General features: G+C 34.8%; 1 protein-coding gene across 1 annotated transcript; it reads left to right on the top strand.

Annotated features, from left to right (window-relative positions):
- Window positions 1-2,472: 2,472 nt before the first annotated feature.
- On the top strand, window positions 2,473-25,341 carry PI15 (peptidase inhibitor 15). Its single transcript, XM_040995558.1, has 6 exons — window positions 2,473-2,507; window positions 3,023-3,335; window positions 19,283-19,401; window positions 20,128-20,260; window positions 20,387-20,502; window positions 25,152-25,341. The coding sequence occupies exons 2-6, from the start codon at window positions 3,063-3,065 to the stop codon at window positions 25,285-25,287; spliced, it is 777 nt and encodes a 258-aa protein (XP_040851492.1). The 5' UTR covers window positions 2,473-2,507; window positions 3,023-3,062; the 3' UTR covers window positions 25,288-25,341.
- Window positions 25,342-27,869: the final 2,528 nt, after the last annotated feature.

Below are 27,869 nucleotides of genomic sequence, written 5' to 3'. Positions count from 1 at the left end.
AGTTGGATGCATGCCTCTTAATTTTGCAAGTATTTTAAGATTAAAATTACTTCCAATGTATTTCAAATACTTCTTCTGGCAATAACATCTGCTTTTCTCAGCTCTCCTCCCACAGGTCTTTTATGATTCCGTAACCTTGTGGGTTTCCTTAATAGTCCGAAATTCCACAATACAATCCATGTGTGCTGAAAGACATCTGAAATCATTGACATGCCTCAGGGTCTCAGGATTAAGCAACTGTCTGCTCTTTTTGAGCTGGTCTCCTGTGTAGTATCATCTCTGAAGTTTTCCCTGTTCTCTTTTGCCTGCTCCATCCCTCAGTTCTTATGAGGAAATTCATTTATGCGCTGAACAAGTTTCTGAAGGATCATATTTTTATCACTATGGAAATCCCCCATATCAAACCCCGGGAGGTGAACACTGTCTGTTGGTACATGTAACAAAGGAATTAATCTTGAATGCAGTAGTTGATTTTTACAAAATGCTAGGAAAAACTTTAAGAACTCCAAAGAAAAGTTCATATTCACTGTTGAAGTGTTAGGAGTACTTCTGTGCTCTAAATGTTGAGCGTTAATAAGAGATATGTAGAAGGTATAGACTAATGTGTGCTAGCACTAATTTTCCAAAAAGTTGAGGGAGGATACCCAATTTAAACTTCTATTCCATTTTTGAATCCTTAGCTCAGCATCCTAGAGATTCAGTCAAGGTGCCAGGAGTACTTTCCAAATGGGTGAGACACTAGTTGGACAGCTCCATTTAATATTCTGTAGCTATGACCAACCCTGTGTTTTCCTTAAGCTGCCTTGGTGTTTCACAGTATTCTCACCCACTTCCTGTGCTTATATGATACATTCTTGCCTGTTCAAGTTTACAGTGTTAATTCAGTGTTTAACATTTTTAGTATTGCAAATTAAATTACTCCCCTCTCCATGACTTCATTTTAGTAAGGAGCTTAATACTTATCATAATATAGCAAACATTACTGCTGCCTTAGTCTGTCTCATTACTGTATGTTAAACACCAGTAACACTTCTGCTTTCAAGCATGCTGCTGACTCTTGAAATCTGTCTTCCTGTAGCACATGCACCTTTCCCCTCTACTTTTTAAATGCACCAATGAAGAGTTAAACAATATACAATGGGCCACACATACTGTTGGTGATCCAATTGGGAATGTATCTGAGGAATCTTGACTCACAGTCTGGTGTGCCACATGATTATACTTTCTAATGCCTGAAAATTCACATACCACTTCTCCTGTTAGGACAGGCAAAAGACAATCTCATTAGAAAACTGGGTAAGTCAGTGTATGTTCTCCAGGATTCCTCTTGCTACTGACTGTCCATAGCCCAAATTTTGTTTATGAGAATATGACACATAGCTACTTTGAGAGTCCTTCGATACAACTTGTTCTAATATTCACATTCTTGGCTTCTACTTTGTCTAACATGGATTTTGTTCCAATGCACCCTTCTAACAAGGCACTTTTGATTGTTGGCAGCTGGTGCTGCTGTTACATTTTTCATGGCCTCTTTGCTATGCCCTCCAATATGCTTTCTGAGAGGCTGAGCTATTCTCTGCTTAATATCTAAACTATAAGCCTCTAAACCTGAAACAGATGTCTTCTTGGCTGCTGTCATTTGCCATAAGTTTCTATATTTACACTATACAGAAGGTAGGTTAAAAAAAAAGGCAGATAATTTAGGGAACTTTCTCTGTAGAGAAATGGAAAAAGAAGGGAAGGTAAAATGAGAAAAAGAAGGGATAGATAAAGAATAAAATATAAGTTAGAGGAATAAATCCACATGGAGAGTACAACTAGTTAAGCATCTATTATCCTAATATCAGATTCTATAGTTTGACTACAACTGATTTGTCAGGCATCTCTCTTCAATCATACTTGTGGCCACCCAGATTAACTATGTGAGCTGATCTCTTGATTTAATATCAGCCTGCTCTTTTCAGCTCCCATGTCATTTACTGTCTTTAAAAAAGTACTGCTTGTTACTCAGCCATCTGTGTTTTCAAGAACCCACAGTCCTTTTTTTTTTTCCCTTTTCTTCTTTTTGCATGGGAACCAGGAACTCGAAAGCACTAAATGAGAAAAAAATTAGCCACTTAGAAAAGGTGAAAGCCCAGAGAAAAAAAAGGGGGTTTGTCTTTTTTGGTTTGTACTTTGTAAGCTGTGGGTGTGACTCAATTTCCTCACCACCCACATAAAAAGGGTTGCCACCCAATCACTGTTTTTTTTTTTTCAATCCAAAGCCCCTCCCCTTTGATTTTGGCTAAGAGAGACCCTTAAGAGAGACTGCCCTTTCTGGACGTTGCAAACTGTGACATATAAAAGCTGTTAGCTGCTTCTGTAGCCAGCAGCATTCAAACCTTGCAGACTTTTGCTCTCTGAGATTTTCTAATAAGACATACTCTTCTTACAACAGTTCATACTACAACATAGCAAAAAACTCAATTTTTGGAAGAACAGTTAATTCATTTTGACACTGTGCACAGGTAAGCTGCTTGGCTCAACAAGTTTCTATTGCATGCATTGATTTTTAAAAGCCACATATTTTTAAGAAATGCAATTAGATGACTATTTCTTTTTTTGTATGTGTTCTACCACTTGTGTACATATAGTTCTGGGAGGAAATATCAACACATTCTCTGTTGTTGCCTGTGCTGAACTTTTTTATTTTCATTCTCAAGATGAACTTCAATTTCTAAACACGTTACTGAAAATTAATAATCAGTATTGCATTTTGTGGGACAAATGGTTCACATTTATTCAGGGTTAGTGATCATGCTGTTTATTTTTCTCTAGCTCTAGGAAGGCCCTCTTGGGGGTCTGCCTCCTAGTATCAACAAAATGGGTAGATTTCAATATAATTGTCTCCTAGGCTTGAGTTCAATTTTTTGGGTTTGGAGAAAGTCAGACCAAGCAATGCTTCCTAATGTTGACTTTGTAAATTCATTCCCTCTGGCTTTATTTCCCCCATATATCCTAACTCTGTCTTTCTGATTTAAAGCAAAGTAAACTCGGTGGCCTCTTCTTCTCCACCCCTCAACATGATAGCAATCTCTGCCGTCAGCAGTGCGCTCATGTTCTCCCTTCTCTGTGAAGCAAGTACCGTCATCTTACTCAATTCCACTGACTCATCCCCGCCAACCAATAATTTCACTGATATTGAAGCAGCTCTACAAGCACAGCTAGATTCTGCGGATCTCCCCAAAGCCAGGCGGAAACGCTACATTTCGCAGAATGACATGATCGCCATTCTTGATTATCATAATCAAGTTCGGGGAAAAGTGTTTCCACCAGCAGCAAACATGGAATATATGGTAAGAGGAAAACTTATTCTTTGAGTTCTGAGTGAGAAAATTTTAAATTGTATATTAGAAGAACTTAAAGGGAATGTTGGTGTTAACATGTCATGGAAAATTGGTTTTTATCACATTTTAGCTTAGGAAAGGTTCTTACATGCCTAGAAATGTTAAATATTGTTCCACCATAGAATTAAAAGGAGTAACATGTATATGTGTGCGTGTGTGTGTGTGTGCGTGTGTGTGTGTGTATTAGGCAGAGAAAGAGAGAGAGAGAGAGAGAAGGCACACATTTTTCTTCTCTGAATTTACAGTCATTGATCAATCATATAAGGGATATAAAGACCCAAAGAGAAGGGTTATGTTGACTGATGACACTTGGAAAGGACACTTTAAAAAATGTCACATGGAACTTTCTCTGTGTTTCTTTATCTGACAGTTACATTTACTAGCTAAAATGTTTCTTAAAGTATTTTTTAAAATTATAGGTTTAGTGTGCATGATTTATTCTTTTGGTAGATGTCTTTTCCCTTTCTTGGACAAAGTTTCTCCTGATGCTAATCTATTTGTATTCTAAGAGAACACGCTGACTTTTTCCACCCTGTGATTTAGTGCTTTGTCATTCAGATAACAGTGAAGCCAGGGTGCTTGCACACTGTTCCAACTTGCTGTGCACAGATTCCTTTTCTCTCTCTTAAAAATAGACTTTATGTTTAAATCATTCTACTTAGGAAGTGAAAAAAAAATTAAACCTAAGTCGTCATGGACAGGAAAGAGTCTTGTAAAAGTTTATTTTTGGTTTTGAATTTGTGCAAGTTTGTGATTTAAAGCATGCGGATTGTTTGCAGTACTGGAGACCTCCGATGTAGTATTTCCAAAGAAGGAAGCAAGGAATGATATCACTAACAATGTTTTAAGAGTTGAACTGAAATTTGGGATTTATGTTCAATTTTTGATTTATCTACTTCATATAAATAAGGTTGTCAAGTTTGACTAACCGTGGATGCCAGCATCACAGGAAAAATAAAGAGTTTTTCAAACAATGTATGAGAGTCATAGTTCACAGAAATATAATTCAAACACTATGAAATTGTATTTTCCAAGAATTTATTAATGAAAATAAATAATCATATCTGGTATGTGAGGATCAATATGAATTTCTGGTTAAAATTATGGACTCTATACTCAAATGTGAGGTCTCAAGTCCAAGACCTGAAATACAAATTGTATGATCTCACCACATTTAACTTTTATCACCTTTAATAGGAAGATAAATATAATACCTGACATACAGAGTTGTCATGAGGAATGGCTGCACTGAAGAGTAATTAGACAGGAACCTATGGCTAAAGAGATAGTCATCACACTTTTTCTTGGAATTCCTTGTGAAAGATGTCTAATGAAAATCCATTCAATAGCTAAAAACAGAAAAAAGTTTACTTACATAGAAGAGGTATTTTAAGAAAGCATAGTAGATATGTAAAAAAAGAGGAACAAATATATTTTTAAACTACTATAAATTATGAAAGAGTATACATCATATTCTAGGTGCTCAAAAAGGCAAAACATCCCAGGCTACAGATTTAAAATATACTTTGGCAGGGATCAGGTCCTGGAGACTAAAGTCATGGCCTAGATTGCTGAGTCAACTTTAGAGGAACACTCTTCTGGGTTCCAGTACTAAGTCAACCACCTGCTTTTTGTTTTTCTAACAGAACTTCTTAAAGTGTCTAAAACCCAGTTGTCTTATCTGCAATAGAGACAATGGTATACTTAATATCCACTTAATAAACAGTGCAGTGCGCTATGTTAATGGCAATGAGAACAGATGTATCAAAACAGGTTCAAAACCTGTTTTTGATAGGTGGGTAAGAAACAGTCGAGAGAGAGTTTGAGAAAAGTCACATTTTAAAAACACATTTTCCCCAACTTATCAATAATGAATTCTATTCATGCCACATTCATGTTTTAATTACTTCTCTGTGCCAAAACTTAACTGTTTTCCTAGATGAGATCATTTGATAACTCACAATCTTCCTGTGAGGTTGAGATTATGATCTTCATTTTTACAAATAAAATCATTTAGACCTGCAGAGGTTAATGAGGAGTCCTAGTAGAGACAATGAGTTGAACGCCTGAAATTAGAATTTAGGTTTATCTTATTCACCAACCCACCTTGTTTTGGAGAGCATCTTTCCAACTACTACAGCTAATAAATGCCCCAGGGGGAAAACTCCTATAGTTATCCAGGTATTTTCCTCTCCTTTCCTAAAAGTGCCAACTGAAATCTTATGACATTCATATTCTATTTGTCAGAACCAGCACAAATAATGTATTTTGTAAGAACCATATACAATACTAATTATATAACACATACCTGATTAGCCTCCTCAGTTCAGTGAATGATATGAGAAGGAGTAGCCAAGCAATAAGCTTTATGAATAAACTCAAAACTTTCTCAAATATCCCTAGAAATTGAATATAATTTGTTCACATGTATATGTGTTCATCTAACATTCACTGAGCATTTACTATATGGTAGGCACTTTTCTAAGCATCATAAAAATATTCATGAGTAAAAATAGACTCTGACTCTTTGCCAACCCCAGTAGGCAGTACTATAATAAATCACATAGTATGTTTGAAGGTGATGAGGTTATGAAGAAACATAAAGTGGGTTGCGGGGTAGATTGCATATTTAATACTTTGTCATTGAGAATGGCCTGAAGGAGGAAAGAGAGTGAGCCTCAATAATAGTAGAGAAGACCAAAGGCTCTAAGTTAATCAACATATGGAATTCATCATCTGGAGCCTACACAAAGACCCAGAGAAAACTAGGAGAAACGTAGAATAAAACAGTTACCTGACAATGTAAGCAAGTAATTCTTTAGATCAGGTGAAAAACAGATGTTTACCTTTAATTTGCTCAACATTGGCTGGGCTAAAACTGGGCTAGAAAGCTAGCTCAGTTCCTAACCTGTACTATGTACATTGCAAACCTAGGACACCCCCTACTTATGACTGCCTCATAAATATTTGTTCTCTGAGTCACCAGCTTTGTGTCCAATTTCTCCTCATCAGTATGTGATACCACCCAAGGGGCCTCCTGAACACTGTCCTTGGTCCAGGGTTTTTCACATTGCACTAGCCTCATTTGTAATCTTTTCCACCTATAATTTTCTCTCCCTCTCATGTTTTCTGCTTATTTTACTCCTTGTATTGATAATGATGCCCTTTATGTGTTATACATCAGAGTACTGGGCCACTTGTTGGTTTTTCTTTTATCACATACAATTTCCCCTTCTCTTGCATAGCTTTAGCCCTTCATATATTTGGTCTCTTCTTATCACAACAGAACAGGATTTAAATTAATTTGTACAATTCTTGCTCTCTAATTTTAAACTTTCAGAATACTAAGTCTATGTTTATCAATCTTTTAAAATGTTATTTATTTAGTTAAAAGGGAGTGAGATCCTAAATTGTTTCACTCCTAAAATACCTACCAAAGCTGGGTTGTACCAGCATCTAGGAATGCAATCTGGGTCTTCCTCATGGGTGACTGGAAACCGACTACTTGAGCTATTACCACTGTCTCACAGAGGACACACAAGTGTGAAACTGGAATCAGAAACAGGGGAGGACTTGAACTCAAGCACTGATAGAGCGTGCAGTAAACCCCACTCGCTTTGTGTCTTAACTGCTCTGCCAAATCACCTTTTCCTATCTCAAAATTCCTGATCAATTTCTTGTATGTTTATAAATAGCGTCAATTTTGACATTATAAACATTTCAATACAAGTTTTATAATTACATATTTTATCCCTCCCACCTCAAATAACTTTTTTGCAAATCCAAAAATATCCCTTAAGGTTAACTTTATCTTCCTTGGTTATATTAGATAGCATATATTTCATGGAATGAAGAAGGAAAAAATTGAACACCAGAGTGCTAACATTCATACTACAATTCTAAAATACCTTCTTTGGAAATATTGTCCATGATTTTGGTTAAAAAAAAAAAGGAAAAAAAAAGAAAAATCAAATTATGGGAAATACTTTGCTTTCTATAACAGCTTGTTTACACATAAATAACATAAAATTTGCAATATGCAAATAGCACTTCTTTACTTTTGACTTCTGTCTACAATCAGTTTATTGACTAATTTCCAGAGCTCCTTGGACACCAACTGTTTTTCATTCTTCCAAGGGGTAGCTTAAACCATGACTAGAAACCACAAACCACACTAGTTTCTTAGAATAAAAATTTCTCCTAAAACAATGAAGTTATAAGATTCACACATGGAGTAAAATTTGTAGGATGTTCTCTGAGTTCAAGGCAGTTGAGCAAATTAATTTTAAAAATTTTAGGTCTCTTTGAGAGCAAGAGGTATTCAAAGATAGAACTCTGTTTTTATACTATAAATGATACATTATAAAGAAAAATGGAGACAGGGAGATACAAATGAGCATATAATTCAGCATAATAAACTGCTGCACAGAATTGATGCAATACAAGAAGTATAGACAACTATTGCAGAAAAGTCAAGGAAGGAAGTGATAATCTCTGGTTGGCAAATTATGGAAGGATCTTAAAGAATAGATGTTTAGGAAGAGGCAGAGTTGATGGTTACAGCAGGCAAAGCAATAAAATCCCCAATGGAGAAAAATCACAACACTATATATATATTTTTTAAGTTTGAGAAATAGGTGAGTATTATCTAACAGAAAACCAACTAGAGAACCTGTGCAGGTTGTATAGTTGGGCTAGAGTTGCATTTTAGAATGCCTCCCCTCAACAGTTTTTGGCAGTGATTTTGGCTGTGAAAGAGTTCAAAGAGGTTGTGACTGCTGAGTAAGGGGTTATGTTGCTTTATGCAAAAAGAAGGAAGAACTGTTCAGCTAAACCTATATACAGTGACAGGTGGAAACAAATAATCAAATTGCTGTGCATCGTATCACAGTCCTAACAGATGATAGAAAACAACAGACAGGCAGATGAGGAGACAGTGTGAAGACAATGATGTAAATATCTGAGTACCTTAAAATTTAAAAAAAAAAGCTTCTTGATGAAATTTCAAAAAGCAAAATTAGCTATATTAGTAATATGGCCTGTTGCAAATAGAATTTGCAAAGGTCAGGCCATGACTTCTCCTATGCTTTCCTGTAAAATAGAAAAGTACTTGTTATCAAGTCACAGAAGCTTATAAAGTAAGAGAAAATATCATTGAATAAATGAATGGAGAACAGATGAAGTCATCTTCAAGAAAGCCAATAGGCTACCTGCCTAGACAGGCAATTTGTGACCTGAGAATAAAGTATAATTATGACCTTCTTGAGTTGGACTCCATGTGGAAGAGAATAACAGGTAAAGTGGATAATGCATATTAGATTTTCCCCCCTTTTAGTCCATAGTTGACTAAACATTTGTGTCTATCCTTATTTATTTACTGGGGTTTTTTGTTTTTTAATGGAGTTACATATTCGAATTGTTGCAGATGAAATATTTCCTCTCATTTGGGAAGGGTTTGTTGTTATAGACAGAAATTTGATGTGTCTAAACTAAATCTCTTGAATGAATGCTTTTGTGACTACTAGAAGGCCTGCTGAGAAGAGCTGCCAACTAGCAGTGAACTGAGAAAGACTGCTGACAGGCAGGCATTTTTCCAGCATGTTTGGAACCCTGCATTCCTGCTGTCCTGAATGTAGGACCTTGAGTGCCTTGGCTTCAAACGTAGACTGGGCACATTTTGTAGGATTTTCATTCCAAGGAGTATGTTGCTTAGTATTTCTTGTATATGAACAAATAACATTGTATCCTTGAAGGCTATTTCCTTTTGTTCAGCTCTTTACACACAGAGCCAATTAAAGGAAGAACATTTTGTCATTATTTTCAATATACAATCTAAGAAATTTAAATGTAAAAAGACTAATACAAGATATTTCAGAACCATCAGGGGCAAGAACAAAAATCGATGAATCACACATAGGCCATGAATATGGTGGCTACATTTCCTACTATTTAACACTGCCTATTTTGATATCAGATACTCCTAAGTTACCTACAATGCTATAGAAAAATAACTTATTATGCTCACACTGAGTCTCAGTAGAGCCCAACATCATGCCTGTTACACAGAGGATTGGGTAAATAGTTATAGGACAACTGGATGAAATTCTGTAATGTTTTTTAGTTACAATGTTTAATGTGGAGATCTAATGGGCCATGTCCATAAATCCACTTTCACACCTTCCACAATATTCCTTCCTCTGCCTGGCATTGGATGGGGACACCCACCACAAAGAAAGAGATGCTCTTTGATAGGAAGTATTATGAGCAGACAAGCAAAGTAGCTGCTCTGTCCTGAAGTAGCATAAACACAGGGCTCTTTGGGATGGCATAAATGGAATTGTGCAGACATGAACAATGAGTAGGAGTGAAAGTTTCTAGAAGAATGCCTTTAAAATGCTAAACATAAACAATTAAAGCAGGAATTAAGGAATGAAGGAATGTATAGTATGTTGTAAGGAGGTACACACTATACTGAAGGCGTGGAAAAAAATCAATGTGGCCTGAAGAATGCTGTTTTATGAATTTTGGGAAGACACTAAAATACTTACTTGAATTCAACTGAAAGATCAAAAACAATTTTTACAGGTATTAAGTAAAGGTGATAGGGACATGGGGGGGATCAAATAATTAGATCAAATGAATTAAAGATACTGAATACTTTAGATGTATTCTACAAAAATAAGCTATTGATATAAAATGGAGGATTTATATGATTAGGCAATCAAGGTGGATGTCTCTGCTTTGACCAAAACAATTGGGCAGCAACTCAGTAACAGAATTCAAAAGACCAAGTGTCAGAGAACCAATTGCATGCTTATAATTCATAGTGCACACCTATAGAGGTTGAAAAACGTAGCTAGTGTGTGGGTGGGAACATTCTTTTACTACCAAGGATTTTGGTTTGGAATATGCTTTGGTGGTCAAAATGGGCCACTTTGCAAAACAATGGTAGGAGAATGTCATGGAGTCAGCCTGGATGGATGATTTTATATCTGGAAATCTAATAAAAAATTTTCACAAGAAAAAATTCAGTTTATTTTACAACAAGCACTGAAGTACAAATCACAGCTCACCCAAAGTTGTTTCAGGGCCTACGAAGCATCCAGGCCTACCTAGTTTTCCTGAGATGCTCAGAATAAAGTGTCTTTGGAAACTATTCAAAGAACTTCAGGAAAAATAGAACCTAAATAGTCTGTCAAGTTTGGTGTGATGAATTCAGTATATCAGAAAATGACTTCATAATCAATGACAACTAAATAGCTATGGACTTGGTGTGAGTTTGATGTTTGAACTTTAGAATGCTTTTGGACTGGGGTCAGATAGATAACAATCAACTTGCACTGAACAAGGAAAATATATGGAAAAAAATATCCCCAACGAAGGTTTGGAAGGATAAGATTTGAATACTTCCTGTCTCCATTATGCATAGCTTCTACAATTGGGGACCACAGTGTTTGGATGACTGAGCATTTAAAGGTGTGGGGAGGGTGGCACAGAGGGCACATGAGAGCTTTTGCTGCCAATTCTACCCCAAGAAAAATAAAGTCAGGTTCCAAGAATGGCTGTTTTTTTTTTTTTTTGACACACATATGGAAGAAGCCCAACAAGTTATGTTTTTAGACTAAATTTTCATGAAATTTAGTAAAATCTCATACCAACCGCCCCAACCTGAAACAATCCAAAGATGTTACTTAAGGACACAGTGTTTTCTTTGAATATAAAATTAACCAAATCCATACTTCATAATCTAGTTAAATAGGAACCTTCTACGCAGTGTCTCTGCATTCCAGAGAGATCATGTTTTTAGCAGGCAGTGTAGGTGGAAAGGCATCTGCATTCTTCTGGCTGAGTGGGCAGTAGAAAGATAAGAAACTTGTATGTGTATCACATTTAATAATCAGGAAGTCCATTTTTAGAAAACTGTAACACTGAGAAGCCAAAAAAAAAAATAATAACCACATGTTACAATTGCTTCCTGAGTCATGATTCCAGTATTAGATGATAGCTGGTGGATAAAATGGTTGCCTGGAAAGAAGCACTAGTGCTAGAATCCATCAACAGACATTCAATTTAAAGAGAAAACACAGCTAATGCAGGATATAAAAAGGCAAAATAATAAATTTTTAAATTTCTAAACTATTCTATTTCTCATTATTCAGGTTATTCAGGGTATATCCTTTTCACTTTATATGATTGAAGGATTAGTTGGTATTAATGCTTGATAACATGATAAAAGGGTACTTCACATTGATTTCTATTTTCACATGACTATCTAGCTCAATATATCATCATCATCCTTGAACCCCAGCAACAACAGTAGTTCCAATTGCTTGTCAAAGTACATAAACACTACACATTAATAAAAATGTTTAAATATTGATTTTTTAAAAAAGTATTCTCTTTCCTTATTAGAGCTACAATTCATATTCCCCAGTCACTGATCATTAACACTCAAAACAGACTGGAAAAATGGTGACAATTTCCCTTGTCAAGAGATAAGTACCCTACACTTAGAGTGCCAGTAACTTCTCCAGTGTTACAGAGCAAGTAAATCAAGCCTGAAATATCACCACAATACATGCTCCTCTTCACATGTTCAACTGTGCAGTTCTTAAGCCCATTAACTAGAGAATTTTCTATATATGTGTCAGAAAGAACTTGTTCATAGGAAACCATATTTTTCACCCTCTATTTTGTTTGCTTTTAAAACTATGCAGAGAAAAACTGTACTACAATAGTACTTCAAGCTTTTGTGTGGGTATGAAGAATGAAGAAATCCTCTATGTCATTGACAAACTCTCTCTGACCCTTTTGTGTTAAACAGCTACACATATCAGCTCTCCCAAATACAGTGTTGCCAACACAGGCTATTAGGAAAGGTTGTACAAAGAAACTTATCTTCTGAAAATCCTGGGAAAGATGGGAAGTTGTATCACAAATAGAATAGAAAATCGGGGACAATGCTCACCCCTTACTCCACTCATGCCTACTTTAACTCTATCCATAGCGAGATCTTAAGAATTAGAAGCTGTTTGTTTCTGAACAAGGACTGCCCTGCCCAGTATTGGTGTGTCCTTACAATGAGGTGTCTGGGATTGACCTGAACTGACCAAACACAGGAGAGATCATATTTTACTCTCCATTTCTGTGGATATCTTCCAAAGTTACTAGGCTGATTTGGTTTGCACATTCTTCTGTTTATTTTTATCCTCACAAACTAAATTACTTGTAGGTCAAATGTGTCTTTCAAATGTAAACTGGATACTGTTAATGAAAAAAGATTGATTTACATTTTAAAATTCACTTTTTCAGGATTTTGGATTTTTGGAAAGTTATATACATATTTCTTTCACATGCTACTTCTGATATTTTAATTAATAGAGCAATATATGGTATTCTCAGAACCATTTCACAAGTGCATACTGAAGGTCTCCAACCGTTGATGTTTCCCTGGTTAACTCTGATTGGTCAAAGATTAGGTTAAGCCATTTTCCTTCTCAAAAGTTCTATGGAATATTATTGAGTTATTTCTCTGTTGAGAACTCCAGAATGCACTTTAGGAATTACCTTCGGTAATGATTCAGGACAAAAATTTGAGCCAAAAAAATAGTCATTTGGTTAGGTATCCACTTAATTGCCACAGAGCATATCTCTAAATAAGTAACAGATTAAATCAAAACAATTATTCCACAAAGATCAATCCCCTACTGTGGTATAATTTAACTTCAGTATTAATCCAATCTGCTTAAACAGCTGCTTCTTTAAAGGAGTAAGTGAATGCCATGGCTATGGCTTAAGGACTTAAGTCCAGAACATGGAATGATTCTTACTTAGAAAAGTATTTGATTGACAATGAAAACATCGAAGAAATCAATCTTAAGTAACATACTACCTTTATGTATCTTCCTTATATACTGTATTATGTGATTATACTTACATAATATATATAAAATAGTCACACTCATATAATCCATTACAATGTACAACTATCTATTTTTTATAGCATTTTTACTTCCTTTCCTAAGCTTTGTAAGGTTCAGTGTATATCAATTCTGCTTAGTATTATTTTTACACTTATTTATTTACCTTTATTTCAAAGGAGGGAGAGAGCATCTTCCATCAGCTAACTCATTTCCCAAGTGATCTGCAATACCTAGGCCAGAATGGAACTAGGAGCTTAGAACTACCTCCAGGTCTCCCACATGTTTGCAGAGACCCAAAATGATTCATTGCTTCTTAATAAATACTCATTTATGAGGCACACAAATGATTTAATTATACAAAAGTCATGCTCATTTATATGGAAATTTGTATTTCTCCCCTTTTTCTTTACTTAAGATAAAGCAACAGTCACTACTTGGCAAGTTTGCAAGGTAATTTGGGGCAAAAACAGTTTTAAGGTCATTCTCTCTGGTTTCTCCATTGATACTATTGAAAGGAGAAAAATAATTCATATGAATGAGCATAATGGAGCAAGGTTACTTTCCATCAGAGACCATGAACTGTAAGCACATTCATGCTCCAATAAGCATGTTTAGCTTGTGCTGCATAGTCTGCACTTGCATAGTTTTAATTTTTTTTAATTAACAATTGATATATTATTGAAATGTTTCAAAATTAAAAGTTGGTATGGTTATTTGGCACACTGGTTAGATGCTTTTTGGGACAAGTTCATCCTATATCAGAGTGCCTGTTATAGCTCTGTTTCCTCTTCTAGCTTACATAATGTCTTGGAAAGCTTCAGGTGATGGCTGCAGTATCTGGTTCCCTGACACCCATGTGGGAAAACTGAGTGGAGTTTTTGCTCCCAGTTTCAGCCTGGTTCAGACATCTTTTGGACATCTGGAGTAACAATCAACAGATGAGCTCTGTCTCTCAATCTTGCTCTCTCCTAAAACAAACAACACACACACACACACACACACACACAGATTGAGTTTACATATAAGGATACCACAATAGCTTCTGTAGAGTTTTTTTTCTTGTTGCAAGATGCTGACAGTTATTAACAGGTTTTCATCATATGCATTTTCTATCAGTTTTGAGAAGCTCATATGGATGAATCTGTATTTTCTTGCACCAAAACAAACTTCTTTTGAATTCCATTCTCCATAACAGTTTTGAAGCACCCTCACACATCAGGATTTGTAGATTTTCCCAAATGGTAAAGTCTAAAAATCTAGAGCCATTAGTCCCATTTCCTTCTTGAAAAGGAATCAACTGGTTAGAGAGGAGTAATATTTTGGTGGAGCAAATTTACTAATTTCTTGGTCTCTTTCTTTCCCTCGCTCCTCCATCCCTCTCCCTTTTTTTTTTTTTTTTTGCTTTTAGTTAAATAATCTACGAATTAAGTTACACTTGTCATTTCCAATCTGAGACTCAATTCTGATCTTCTGCTTTTCAACTCCCAAGTCAATAATTACAATTTACATGTTTTTAATAGATCTTTGTTTATTTCAAAGCACTTGGCATAAAGTATTATGTCTTTTTGTCTTTAATTTCTTAATCAGCAATCTACTTAAATATCCTTTCAAAGATGACTCTGCTAGATTTTTGGCCTGAACAACCAAGATTAAGTGTGTCAGTAAGGTTTTACTGTACAGGATCCATGAGCAAATATGCTCAGATTTATGGGCCTTAATAGTTTGTGTTGTAATTACCTCTGCTTTTGCCGCAGAGAAACAGTCACAGTAATGGACAAGGTGGTCCATGTGCCACAGTTAGCGACTGCCAATGTAGAAGAAAAGCATCATCACTCAGAAATATGAGTAACACTGTAGGAGCTGGTTTGAAAAGTAGAGTTATAAATATTTGGAATTTCTCTGGAGCAGTTGTTTCTCTTTCTACAAGCAATCCATCTCCAGGCCTAAGTTTCAGTACTGCATCTTCATTGATTTTGGTTTTTCATGTTTAGACTATATTTGCTTGAAATGCAAGGGGAGAGATGGAGACAGAATAAAGAGGGGAACAGCTGTGGAGGGACAGAGAGGTATTATCTTCTCCAAATGTCCCCAACAGCCAGAGCTGCTCCTTGGAAGAATTAAATTTGGGCTTCCCCAGGGGATGGCAGAGACCCCAACTACTTGAGCCATCCATCCCCTGCTGCCTTGAAGTTGTAATAGCAGAAAGCCAGTATTAGGAGCAGTGTTGGGACCCAAGCCCAGGCACTTTGATACTGCAATAAGTGCATCCCAAGAAGCGTATCAACTGCTGCACCAAATGCTTGTCTGCAACCTCCTGTTTAATAATGGTTCCTACCTTTTCAGCTCTCTGCCTCCATCATGAAGCATTTAACAAGTATTTCTATCTAATCAACATAAACACACTAGTTTTAAAGCAGAACCACAATTATGTCCATGAAGTGTTTTAAAGCTTTTGAAGCAACCTGAAGGGGAAGTAATTTTACCATCGTTTAATTCTTTGTAACAGTCATTTTTCACTTCTGTCCATCAGTATTGTTTCCCAGTCTGAATAAAAGATCAAATGTCTTAACTGAGCTATTAAAACAAAAACAAACCTTTGACCATGGATACTGCTATCATGTTTGCCTATGTATATGAGAAATAGCCACATAAATATGCTAGAGACTAAATGAATGTCCACAATATATGTAGTATTGTCTCAAATGTCATTGCTATCAGAGCCATGTGCCTCCCAAAGTTTAATGTGGCATTTCTAATATTCTATGTCTTTTAAGATGTTTACTATGTGATTGATTTTTTTCAGCAGTCACTTTAACACATATTTAAAATTATTTCTTCCTTAAATGTTTAGCTTCAATTTACAAATTCTTTTGTTCTTTTCACAAAATACTTGTTTTCACTGTTTTATTAATCTTCTTCTAGTATCAATTAGCATATTGATAATGTTCTTTTCCATATATTTATGACAGTTGTGTAAATCTGACTCTTAGGTTCTCCTAAATGTGGCAGTAATTTTTTAAATGTAACCTTTTTTTCTTATTTTCAACATAAAACCACACATTTAAGAATTTATTCATTTCCATATCTTAATTTGAAGATATAAAACTAAACTCTTAGTGTTCAGGTCACATTCCCTTAATCACTGCAAGTATTATGAACACAAAATAAACACAGATTCTCTGCTGTAAATGTCCCTGCTTTTAAACTTTAATTTGGATCCTGTTACATGCTTCTGCACATTATCTTTCAAATTTAAAAATATTATCCACTTAAGGGAAGAAAATTAGGGTTATAGTTCCCAGGATATTTTTAGAATTGTCTTCCAGTTAGATTATATATCTGATTGGTCAGAAATACTGGTGAGAGCTGCAGAAGGGAGCTTCAGATGCCATTTGCGCTACATTTCCTGGCTATTGCCACACCTATTGTGGATCTCAACACTTACAAAGAAGTTGTTCAGAGAAACTCATCTCTGGGTTGGATTCACATCATTATCCAATTTGGTCAACTTATAAAAACACCCTTCTCCCACACTGTCCAGCTCAATCTTATAATTGTTTAGTTCAAGCTGTAAATATTCCTGAACCTGATGGATATTGTGCATTCTTTTCCTACTGTGCCTGTCTCCTGGGGTCACCCACCTCTAGATATTTAAACAGCATCAGTTTGAACTTTATAGTTTCCCCTTGCATTTGACTACGCACTTTCAGCTTCTGCTGATCCAAAAACCAGATACTGTGTCCAACTTAAACTATCTTAAAATTAGTTAGTAAATAGAATGGATCATGATGAACATTTTTCAGTCGACACTAAGTCAATCATTTTATTAGCTAAGTAAATGGCTCTTAATAACAAAGAATGGATGAAAACAATTTGGGAGAACAATGCAGACTTCCAAAAATATGGAAGCTCTGACATGTCTAAAGAGCCATTTTGTTTTGTAAATTATCTAATTTAGTCATAATATCTCTACTTGGTCATGTTAGTGTTTTTATGCATTCATATACATCTTTAATTTTTGCTTCATTCTCAGGAGACAAGATTTTAAGTGTTTACAAGTAAATATTTGTGAAAGCATTCATTCAGAAGGATAGGAATGTCATTGAATAAAAGCTAACTAAATAACAAGTTTATCTACTAAAAATAATAATTCATTGTTTCTTTGCCTGATATTCCATAGAAATAGGGAACTCTGGTGCTCTTCTTTCTCCTTTTGATAAAACTGTAGTATATATTATTAAAATGATTGAAAATGAATCTCACAGGTAGTCAGAAAAATTGTACAGCTGAATTGTCCTTAAGTATCCAGAAAAAAAAAAACTAAGCATGTATTTATTTGTTTGAAAGAAGTTTTCCCTCCTCTTCCATAACTACCTTCTCCAAAACCTAGTATACTCTACACAGAAACTTCTAAATATACTTGGATCAGTAATGCTAGATACATTTCCTAAGTATTAAAATCCCTTTTACGAATAAGAATTAACAAAACATACTCTTGGGCTGGGCACCGTGGCCTAGCGGCTAAAGTCCTCGCCTTGAACGCACCGAGATCCCATATGAGCACCGGTTCTAATCCTGGCAGCTCCACTTCCTATCCAGCTCCCTGCTTGTGGCCTGGGAAAGCAGTCGAGGATGGTCCAAAGCCTTGGGATCCTGTACCCGCGTGGGAGACCTGGAAAGAAGTTCCTGGCTCCTGGCTCCAGATTGGCACAACACCGGCCTGTTGCGCTCACTTGGGGAGTGAATCATCAGACAGAAGATCTTCCTCTCTATCTCTCCTCCTCTCTATATATCTGACTTTGTAATAAAAATAAAACCAATCTTAAAAAAAAAACAAAAACCATACTCTTGTGAAATATTTTTCAGGTAATGCAGTTTTTTTTTCATTTCTCTGTAACATGCCCTGTATTTAGGTTCTAAATACAAGGAAGAATATAAAGATGGGATTATGAAAGGTGCAATACTTGTAAAATTGCTAAATGTCTTGAACAGTTTTGTTTTCATTGTTTATATTATCTATATCATGTGTCCAACATGATGACTTCATATAAACAGGTACTGAAATGAAAGAAAATAAATGTTTTGGATTTTTTATGTTTTTAGAAAGAATCTAGGTTTGCTTTTTCCTGTAGGATGGAGAGGGCCAGAGCTGAACATAACACAGGCAGACAGGACACAGACCTCCCCAACCTTGACATGGGGACACTCAAGTGTGCTTAATTCAGCAGTTCAAATGAAAAGGACCCTGGATAAGACATCCTCTCATCTTCCTGATTTATGGATGAGTTAATGGGAGACATATTATAACTGACATAGCTTCAAGCACCAAAGATCTTGACAGGTGCATTAGGTTTAGAACACAGGATCTGTGATATTCAGGTCAGTGTGCTATGATGTTCTAACATTTTAGAATAATAAGATAAAAGAGGTTTTGGCAGTCACAGATCTAGGAGCATATTTTAGTTTGACATGCAAATTATGTTTGTATATTTTCCCCAACTAAAATTATTCAAAAAAATTTCAGGAGATGTAATTATTGATGCTATTAATCAACCTGGAATGCATTTGTATATTACCTAGATTGTTTCATATTGTGATGAACAGCAGTCTCTAGTCTGTAAATGTATAGTCCATTAAAAATTGTTCAGATACAAAAATCTGCTAGATAAATCCATCATGAGCCAAATAAAGTGCTTTTTAAAGTTCATTTCAGTCCAAATTTGTAGAACTTCCAAAAAAACCTTTTTAACTGTACCCAATCCTGTCATCCACTATATATGAAGTCCAGATGTCAAATGTATGGGACAAATACTTGATAGTATAATCACAGTTGACTTATAGAACTTGGGATAGCCATGGTACAAACTTGCTTTCTTTCTTTTAAGTCTCGGGAGTCAGACGTAATATAACTATTGAAAATAGTATGCTTATTGCCAGCAAACCAGGAAAGCTGAACCTTTTTTACTCTTACAGGTTTGGGATGAAAATCTTGCAAAATCTGCAGAGGCTTGGGCAGCTACTTGCATTTGGGACCATGGACCTTCTTATTTACTGAGATTTTTGGGCCAAAATCTATCTGTACGAACTGGAAGGTATGAAACAGTTTCACTGGTAGTGTTCATTCATGAGAATTTAGTAACTATGGACCCAAAATGGCATGACACCAATTTCAAATAATATCATAAAGTATTTATTGAGCACTCCACTCATGTCAGGCTTGATGCTCAGTCTATGAATACCTTACATGGCTTCAAGAATTATTTAACTAGCCAAAAGGGCCCAATAATACCAGATTGCCCTTTCTCCTTTGGAACATGTCTTTTATCTATGTTTTCTTTCAGCAAAAGCATTAAGCATGTGAAATATCCCATCTCCTCTTCTTCTAGAAAAATTCCCAGACTGAGACAGAAGTTATCTCTGTGTGTGTGTGTACACACATGCACATTTTCTCATTATTAAGTACATATTAATTTAAAACATATGCATATTAAATATAAATATTTGTAATTATATAAATAGATTATACCCATGTATGATGTACATTATACCTATATATGTCTAAAAGGCATATTGTATAATCACACACACACACACATATATACACATACATATACATGCAGGTGTGCACAGCCATGGACAGAGTTCTTTCCATTAACAGGATAACTTTTCTACCACTGCGGAATGTCATTATGTAATATTCCAAAGACAAAGTCTCTTCTTCATGAGGAAGAAATGTTTGTAAAAAAAAAAAATCCTTTTTATGTATGTTTCCAGTTTAGCATTCTAACTTGTTTCCCTCTCTCTCTCTTTCTTTTTAGATACCGCTCCATTCTCCAGCTGGTCAAACCATGGTATGATGAAGTGAAAGATTATGCTTTTCCATACCCTCAGGATTGCAACCCTAGATGTCCAATGAGATGTTTTGGTCCCATGTGTACACATTATACACAGGTTACTATAATTTCTTTTAACTTTTGATTCATATTTTTTAAATAAGGGTTTCATCATTTTGGTGGATATGCATTTTCCTAGTTCTGACACCAACACCAATAATGATATATTGGTTTATTTTAACAGATGGTTTGGGCCACTTCCAATCGGATAGGATGTGCAATTAACACTTGCCAAAACATGAATGTTTGGGGGTCCGTATGGCGACGTGCAGTGTACTTGGTTTGCAACTATGCCCCAAAGTAAGTACCTGCTTGGATTTTGTGTCCTGGATCTGTTAATGGTGTTTACTATTTTCAGGCTGACAGGCGTTTATCACAGGTAAATAATAATTAGGAAGACCTAAAATGGATTGTAGTCCTCAACTCCACACTTACTCAAATATTCCTGAAAACTGGTACATTTTTTTTTTTTCACAAAGACAGAGGTTCTATGCTAAAATAGTAGTCAAAATAAGTTGAGACACAAAAAAATCCTACTAACTAACTTTAGTCATAGTGACTGTAAAATAAACACTGTAGTTCACAGGATTTTCATTGCTATATCCAAGGCACTGAAAAAATATTCTAAGGAATTTGTCAATACCACAATATTCTTATTTATTAGTGTTACAATGCTGGCTCACATTTTTCACTAGGAAGGCAAAATATTGCAAATAAACCTCTTTTTTTTAGTTAGAATATATTCAGTGACTTTATCTTAAGGCACACAGAAAATGTCTCAAGGAAGTTTATTAATAATTGCAAAACATTCTCATAAGCATTTTTCATAATATGAAGATTAAAATCATTTGCCAACTTTTGCCAAAATGACCTCTTGATAATAAAAACTCTTTAGATGATAAAATGTTCCAATATTTATGCACGCGTCTGTTCCCACTTGGAATAAATACCAAAATGTGCAAAGGATTTATGACACCCTTGTTGTCTTCCAAAATAAATCCAAGCAAAGATTTTCTCCAGTTCTTCCAGCCTGGGGAGGAACTGAGAAGATATGTCATGAATAACTGCATTACTCATTGAAATGGTGCTCTGCCAGGGTCAGTGTTCCTGCTAAACTGCACTGTGATTTTTCCAATGGTTCCCTCTTCATCGGTGTTAGGGAGTGGATGATTAGAATACAGACTACACTCGCATTATAAAAAAGCATTTGAGATATACATTTGCTTGATATTTTTATTCTCACATCTTGTACTTTCCTATTAAGCCTTTATACTTTCCCCCATCGTAAATAGGCCAAATAGTACCAAATGAGCAAAACAATTTTTCTTTCATTTGCTTATCTATTCTGATCTTTGGTCAATGATTGGGATTTTTCTAATATTATTAATGAGGTATACTACAGCTTTACAGGTCTAAGAGATTGAAATATTACATTGACATTCACAATAAAGATCCATTTTTTCTGGAACCTAGATAATGAAAAACATTTTAAAATGCTGACTTGTATCAGAACATAATTTTTCTAACACTAATATGAAGTTATCACAAATGTACATTTTTTTTGGTGGGAAAAAGAACAGTTGTTTTTCTCAGAGGAAGAAAAGGAATTTAATCAAATGGAACTAGAGAAAAATGAGATTGAAAGTGAGCTAATCTGTTGAATATCATATTTCAATAAAACCTGTAGTTTATGTTAAAATTGTAATATAATATATTTACATATTGTAAATTTCCTAAGTTTCTGTTACTCAAAAATTTACATCCAATATTTTCAAAAACATGAGACTCATAGCATAGACTGGGACCATAAACTTGCATAGTTTGGGATAAGTATGTGAATTTAAGTAAGATTATGAATATGGAATAGGATAAGATTGGGATAAATGAATAAGTTACCCTCATTACAGAATGGGTCTTTTGAATTTTCATGTAGTTTAATGACATCATCGAAAGTATTCTGAAAGACTCTTATATTTAGCTGTGGTGAGGATCTTAAGATTACATCTTGGGGTGGATGTTTGACCTAAAGGGTAAGATGTCTTGCTCAGACTATCTGAGCTCAAAACCTACCTAGAGCGCCTGACTGCAACTCCCTGACAATGCCCACTCTGGGAGGAAGAGGTTGTGATTGCAGAAAGTAGATTGCTATCACTCATGTGGGAGACCTGGATTAAGTTCTTGGCTGTTGAGTTTTGCAGGCATCTGGGGAGTGAACTAGCAAAAGAACATCTGCTTTCTCTATTCTGAACTACATTTCTCTAGCTGTTTAGTTAATAGCTTTTGAAAATATGAACTGTTTGCCATTAAAAAGTCTATCTCACTTTGTAATATAAACAGTTGATTAGCCAGTCTTCATCTTATAGATATTTTCTTCTACATAAGTAGTCAATCTGGTTAATCAAGATATTTTCATTTTCTATAGATGCATTGGTAAGTCATTATTTGGACCATTTGTTTTCATGTTTTATTTCCTTTTCTTCTGTTTTATTTACAACTCTGACTTTTTTACTATTTATGACCAGATTTTCTTCTGGTTACTTAACTTTGTTCACGAAGTTGACCACATTAATATTTTTAATTCTTTACTTGCTAATTACTAACCTGATCATACACCTGTTACTTCTACTTACAATTACCAGTGCTAATAATACTACATAATTGTGGCTATTTTTTGCTATCATTTATGGAAATGTTGGTTTATTATGATGGTAATGGTCATTAATATAGCTAACGAAAAATATTTACATCACACAGTAATCAGTTGAATGTGTTCATCCTTATCAGAAAATAATAGCATTAACTAAAAAAAATTAGAAACACTAGCTGTGAACTTACATATGAAAAAAGTTTTGGGATCTGATTTTAATCATTTCTCTGTGTGTGCAAGTACTTTTAATTAACTTGTAGCAGTTTAAGTGTTATTTGTTGATATAATTTTTAAGCCTTTTAAATTTATTTAAAAATTTTTCTATTTTTACTATTTTCCATGATTCAACTTTGTTGGTATAGGGATTTGCCCTTTTCTCTCCCCCTTTTACCACCCCATTTTCTCCTCCCACTATTTCCACCATATTATCACACTAGTGCAGTCCTTCAGTAACAGGTGCAAGTTTAGTATTCTGCTATCTGATTGCATCATGGCATTGTATGTATAGACAAAGGTAGAAAATCTAGTATCAGCTTGTCAAGGTATATTTAACTGTTTTACTGGTAGTCCTCCTTTCATCTGAAAGTAAAGATGCACACTGCAATGTTGTCTTCACTTCCCACTATGCTAGTCAATGTTATACAACTTCATTTATGAGAATTCATGTATATGCTTGTTCACCTATGTATCTATTGGTTCTGTATTTTGCATAAGTTGCCTTATATCAGAGAAAGCAATTCTAGGAATCATGCTATCCCCTTAATTCATTCCCTCCCACTTTCTTTCTTCTCCCTTTTCTTTGGAAATGACATAATTATAGTAAAAGGCTTAATATTAAACCAAATAATAAGTTTATTACATAAAAAAGCAAAAAAGAGTCCAGTTTTGTGGGATTGGAGTAAATGGCTATCCTCAATAATTGAATGGAAAAATGACCATTTCATCCATATACAGTAGCTTATAAAGTATTCAAAGATAATTAAAACTACAGTAGCATAAAAATCTTAACCATTGCTTTGAAGAGATACGGAAGAATTTTTAAAAAACAATATTTGAAGGAGCACTGATAACATAGTACACACAAACATTTCTTTCCTTCCCCTCCTTTCCCTTCCCTGTTCTTTCCCTTCCTTTCATTTTTAACTCCTACATATATAGGATAATAGGTGTTATTTGTCTTTCCAAGTCCAGTTTATTTCATTTAACATAAGTCCTCCAGTTAAACAAATTTTGCTACATGTGGTAGAATGACACTTGTTTTTATTAGCCGAATAATATTTCACTGTGTATATCATCCAACTTTCTTTATCCTGACATCTGATGATGGTGACATCTCATCATTGTTTTGATTTACATTTCACTGCTGGGTACTGATGCTGAGCACCTTTTCAACTGTTTCCCTTTCAGAGCTGTCTATTGAAGTTCTTTACCAATTCCCAAATTGATTCGTTTGTGTAGTTTTTTTTGGGGGGGCTACTTACAAATCTAGATGTTAATCCTTTGTCAGATGGTTTTTTTTTAGACAGATGGTTTGTAATTATGTTTTTCTCTTCTGTTGGATGTTTCTTCATTCTATTCATCATTTCCTTTGCTGTGTGAGCCATTATTCTCTTAGTCCAAGAACAGAGTTTTTCATATCTTACTGTCTGAAGACTGGGCAGCTAATACATGTTAATCTCTAGAGATCAATCTTATAAACATGTATAGCACTTTTTTGGTTGTTTATATGATGGCTTATTACCCACTACATAATGTTTAAGCCTAAAACAGAGAGACATATAGACAGAGCCAGCTACTGTCAATTCTTCCATTCCCCAAATTCCTCCTAAGCCATTACCACTTTGTCTCAGGGTGTGTATTAATAGGGAGTCGGAATCAATAGTAGATTCAGACTCAAATCTATGCACTCAGATATCAGATTCAATATAAAGCATCAGCTAAACCATCAGGCCAAATGCCTGCTCCACAAAGAATTTAAGATGCTGCGTTTAAAGGAAAACCACCTGATATATGTAGAAGTTTTCTATGCTAGGTGGCAGATGAAAAGAAAAATCTGATGTGATCTGGTTCATGATGATGTCATGCACTGTAGAGCCTTATCTTTAGATTAAGACAACATTAATTTATTCACAAAGTATTAAAAAGCAAGATATATGCATATTACTGTTAAAATTGCAAACGAATAACTTTCAGTGCTTTTCTGAAATTCCCAAAAAGATCTTTCCATGTTTATACATGGAAATAAGATCCATCAAATCTTAAAAATGAATATAACCATTGCTATCTTTTTTTCACATTCTAGGGGCAACTGGATTGGAGAAGCACCATATAAAGTAGGGGTACCATGTTCATCTTGTCCTCCAAGTTATGGTGGATCTTGTACTGACAACCTGTGTTTTCCAGGAGTAACATCAAACTACCTATACTGGTTTAAATAAGCTTACTATTGCATCAGGAGATAATGGTTTGAGGGAACACAGGCATATATATATTGAATTTTGCACATATTATACATATTTTATGATAATCTTGTTATTCTTTTATAATTCATTTCTATAAATGTTTGTCTAGTGTGTTTGTTTTAATTCTGTGGGATAATCAAGACATCTATTTCTATTTTTGACCTCTAATCACACATGAAAATGTAATTTATGTAATGATGCATCCAACTCCAAAGCTTTCATTCTTTAGGAATTATGTCAATATGTTCCTTTGAAATAAAAATGGATATTTTATCTGCAATGTTTATATATATACATATGTATGCATACATATACATATGTATATACATAAAAGACATAATATGCCATGTAACAGATAGTATTATTTGAGAATTAACCTGAGGGAAATTATAAAAACACATTCTAAAGAACATGTGAGGTGATGAGGTATCTTCATCACCTATCTATAATACAAAATAACACCCAGTGATATGTAGAAATAACTTTAATAGGAAGCCATAGATTTAATTTTGAAGATTTTTTTTTACCTTATTTGGTACATCAAAGAATATGCATGAATAACAATCCTTAAAATCATATCATTATCATGTCAAATCATATCAGCTTGTTATGTGTAGAGTGTTTACGACAACCATGGCATTCTGTTGGTTAACTTCTGATAGTACAAAAATATTGAGACACAGATCCTGTCCTAAAGAACTAGTTGATTTTTATAAAGTTTTGAGAATGTGGCCACTCCAGGAGCATTCACCTGTAGCTGGAATATGTGATCAGCCATCCTATACAAATTGTAAAGCCACTGATTGTTCTGAAACTTTAGTGACAGCGTTTGGAGGTAGAAAGGCAAGGATAGAATTGACAACTGCCTACCAGACATTTCAGAAGGCAACTAAATAGTTTTAATTTTGGCAAGCAGAAAGCAAGTCACGAAAAGTCACAGAAACAAGATATTTGCACCAAAAGGCCAGGTGGAGAAGTTCAGATGGGTGGATTCTTGAGGGCAGGGAGCGTCTTAAGGACCTTTAGCAAGGGTGAAGGGACCCAGAACAGGACAGGGCTGGAGGAGGGGTGTATACCAAGGATAATTTCCTCTCTTCATTGCTTTTGCCTGTTGTTATATGGTGAGACTCAATCAACTGATCATGTTGGGCTTCAGTGTCCTAATGAAGATCCTTCAAGCACACCATATTCAGCCACAATTTTGTCAACCAAGCCCTCTTCAGATGATTTTTTTTTGGTTCATTATCAATTTTATTTCATGTTTCTGTGAAAGAATAATTCTCAGCTCTTTATTTACTATGAAAATCAAAGTCACTATGAAAATTACACTTAGGTGATTTGGAAATGTAATATTGACGTATTCATGAAATCTCTTTGAGAGAATATATCTGGGTTTGGAAACTAATCACATCAGCTTTCAAATGTATGCATGTTTCATTTAGGCTAGATAATGCTTCTGAAGAATAATGGAACAAATAAGTCTAGTTAGTTCCAGAGTTCAAATGACAGAAGAGGGCTACCTGCCTGAAATTGCACACACATTTGCAGTTTCTAAGAATGGATGTACTGAAGGATGACAGAGTTAATTAAATCCATCCAATGTCACAAAAATCCACCATTTAGAAATTGGGCCTACTTGGTGAACAACAACTGGTCATAATTAATTAATTAATTTCCTTTACAAATATGTTATCCAAATGTTTTGATAAAACACTGCTATTTGTGTATGTACCAACCCCTATTTAAAAATATTTTTTGGAGAATAAAACGGAGAACAGAAGTAATTAAATGATAGCATGCCTAATCCAACATTTATCTGTTGCTATTTAGGTAGCTGGAGGGAATTAGTAATTAAAATATTTAGGTAATTGACAGCCAGTTTCCTGATTTACATAGACATAATTTCCTTCCATCCCTGCTTTGACCAAGCAGCTCTATGGAAACAGCGGCGAGTACTACACAATGAAGACAGCTAGTCTCCTGTCAGACTCTATCGCTATGTTTTTTACAGCTTGCTGTCTCAACTTAGAAAGGAATGGTAATGGAAATGCTGTTTATTTCATAGTTTGCCACAAAGGTAATTTACCACACTAATAGAAATTGACCAATATCAAAATTTTCATTAACATATGAGCTCTCGTTAGCAGGAACTCTTTCTAATTCTTTGTATTTATTCCAAATTCTCATGTAAGGGCTGTAATACAATGTTTATATGAATGCATTTTTACAATTAGCTAAAAGTTTAGAATCAGGGATTAAGAGAAATCCCACCATCCCACCTTCCCAAGATTTACTAAGACAAAGGTGCTTTAAATAAATGGCTTTGATAATCAAATATATGATTAAGACTAGATTAGAGGTCTACACATTTGTAAATTATACTTTCATTATCGTACCTTCAAAATCACAACTAGACCTATAAGCTTATTTATAATTTAACAACTTCGCTTAAAATGTAACGGGTATATTTGTTATTCTATCTATTATTTTTAAGCTTAATTATATAAAATTGCCATGTAAACTATTTTATTTTCCAAGCTAAAGCAAATGAAAATGTG

This window comes from Ochotona curzoniae, unplaced genomic scaffold (genome assembly GCF_017591425.1).
Source record: "Ochotona curzoniae isolate NIBS_2020 unplaced genomic scaffold, NIBS_Ocur_1.0 contig_1071, whole genome shotgun sequence".
Lineage (NCBI taxonomy): Eukaryota > Metazoa > Chordata > Mammalia > Lagomorpha > Ochotonidae > Ochotona > Ochotona curzoniae.
This window is presented reverse-complemented; position numbering and strand designations above follow the sequence as displayed.

What these genes read in the sequence shown, in the direction of transcription:
- PI15 (XM_040995558.1), top strand. Translation starts at nt 3,063, where the DNA reads ATGATAGCAATCTCTGCCGTCAGCAGTGCGCTCATGTTCTCCCTTCTC. An exon ending in CTATCTGTACGAACTGGAAG is followed by an intron (nt 19,402 to 20,127) that starts GTATGAAACAGT and finishes CTTTCTTTTTAG; the next exon opens with ATACCGCTCCATTCTCCAGC. An exon ending in GTTTGCAACTATGCCCCAAA is followed by an intron (nt 20,503 to 25,151) that starts GTAAGTACCTGC and finishes TTCACATTCTAG; the next exon opens with GGGCAACTGGATTGGAGAAG.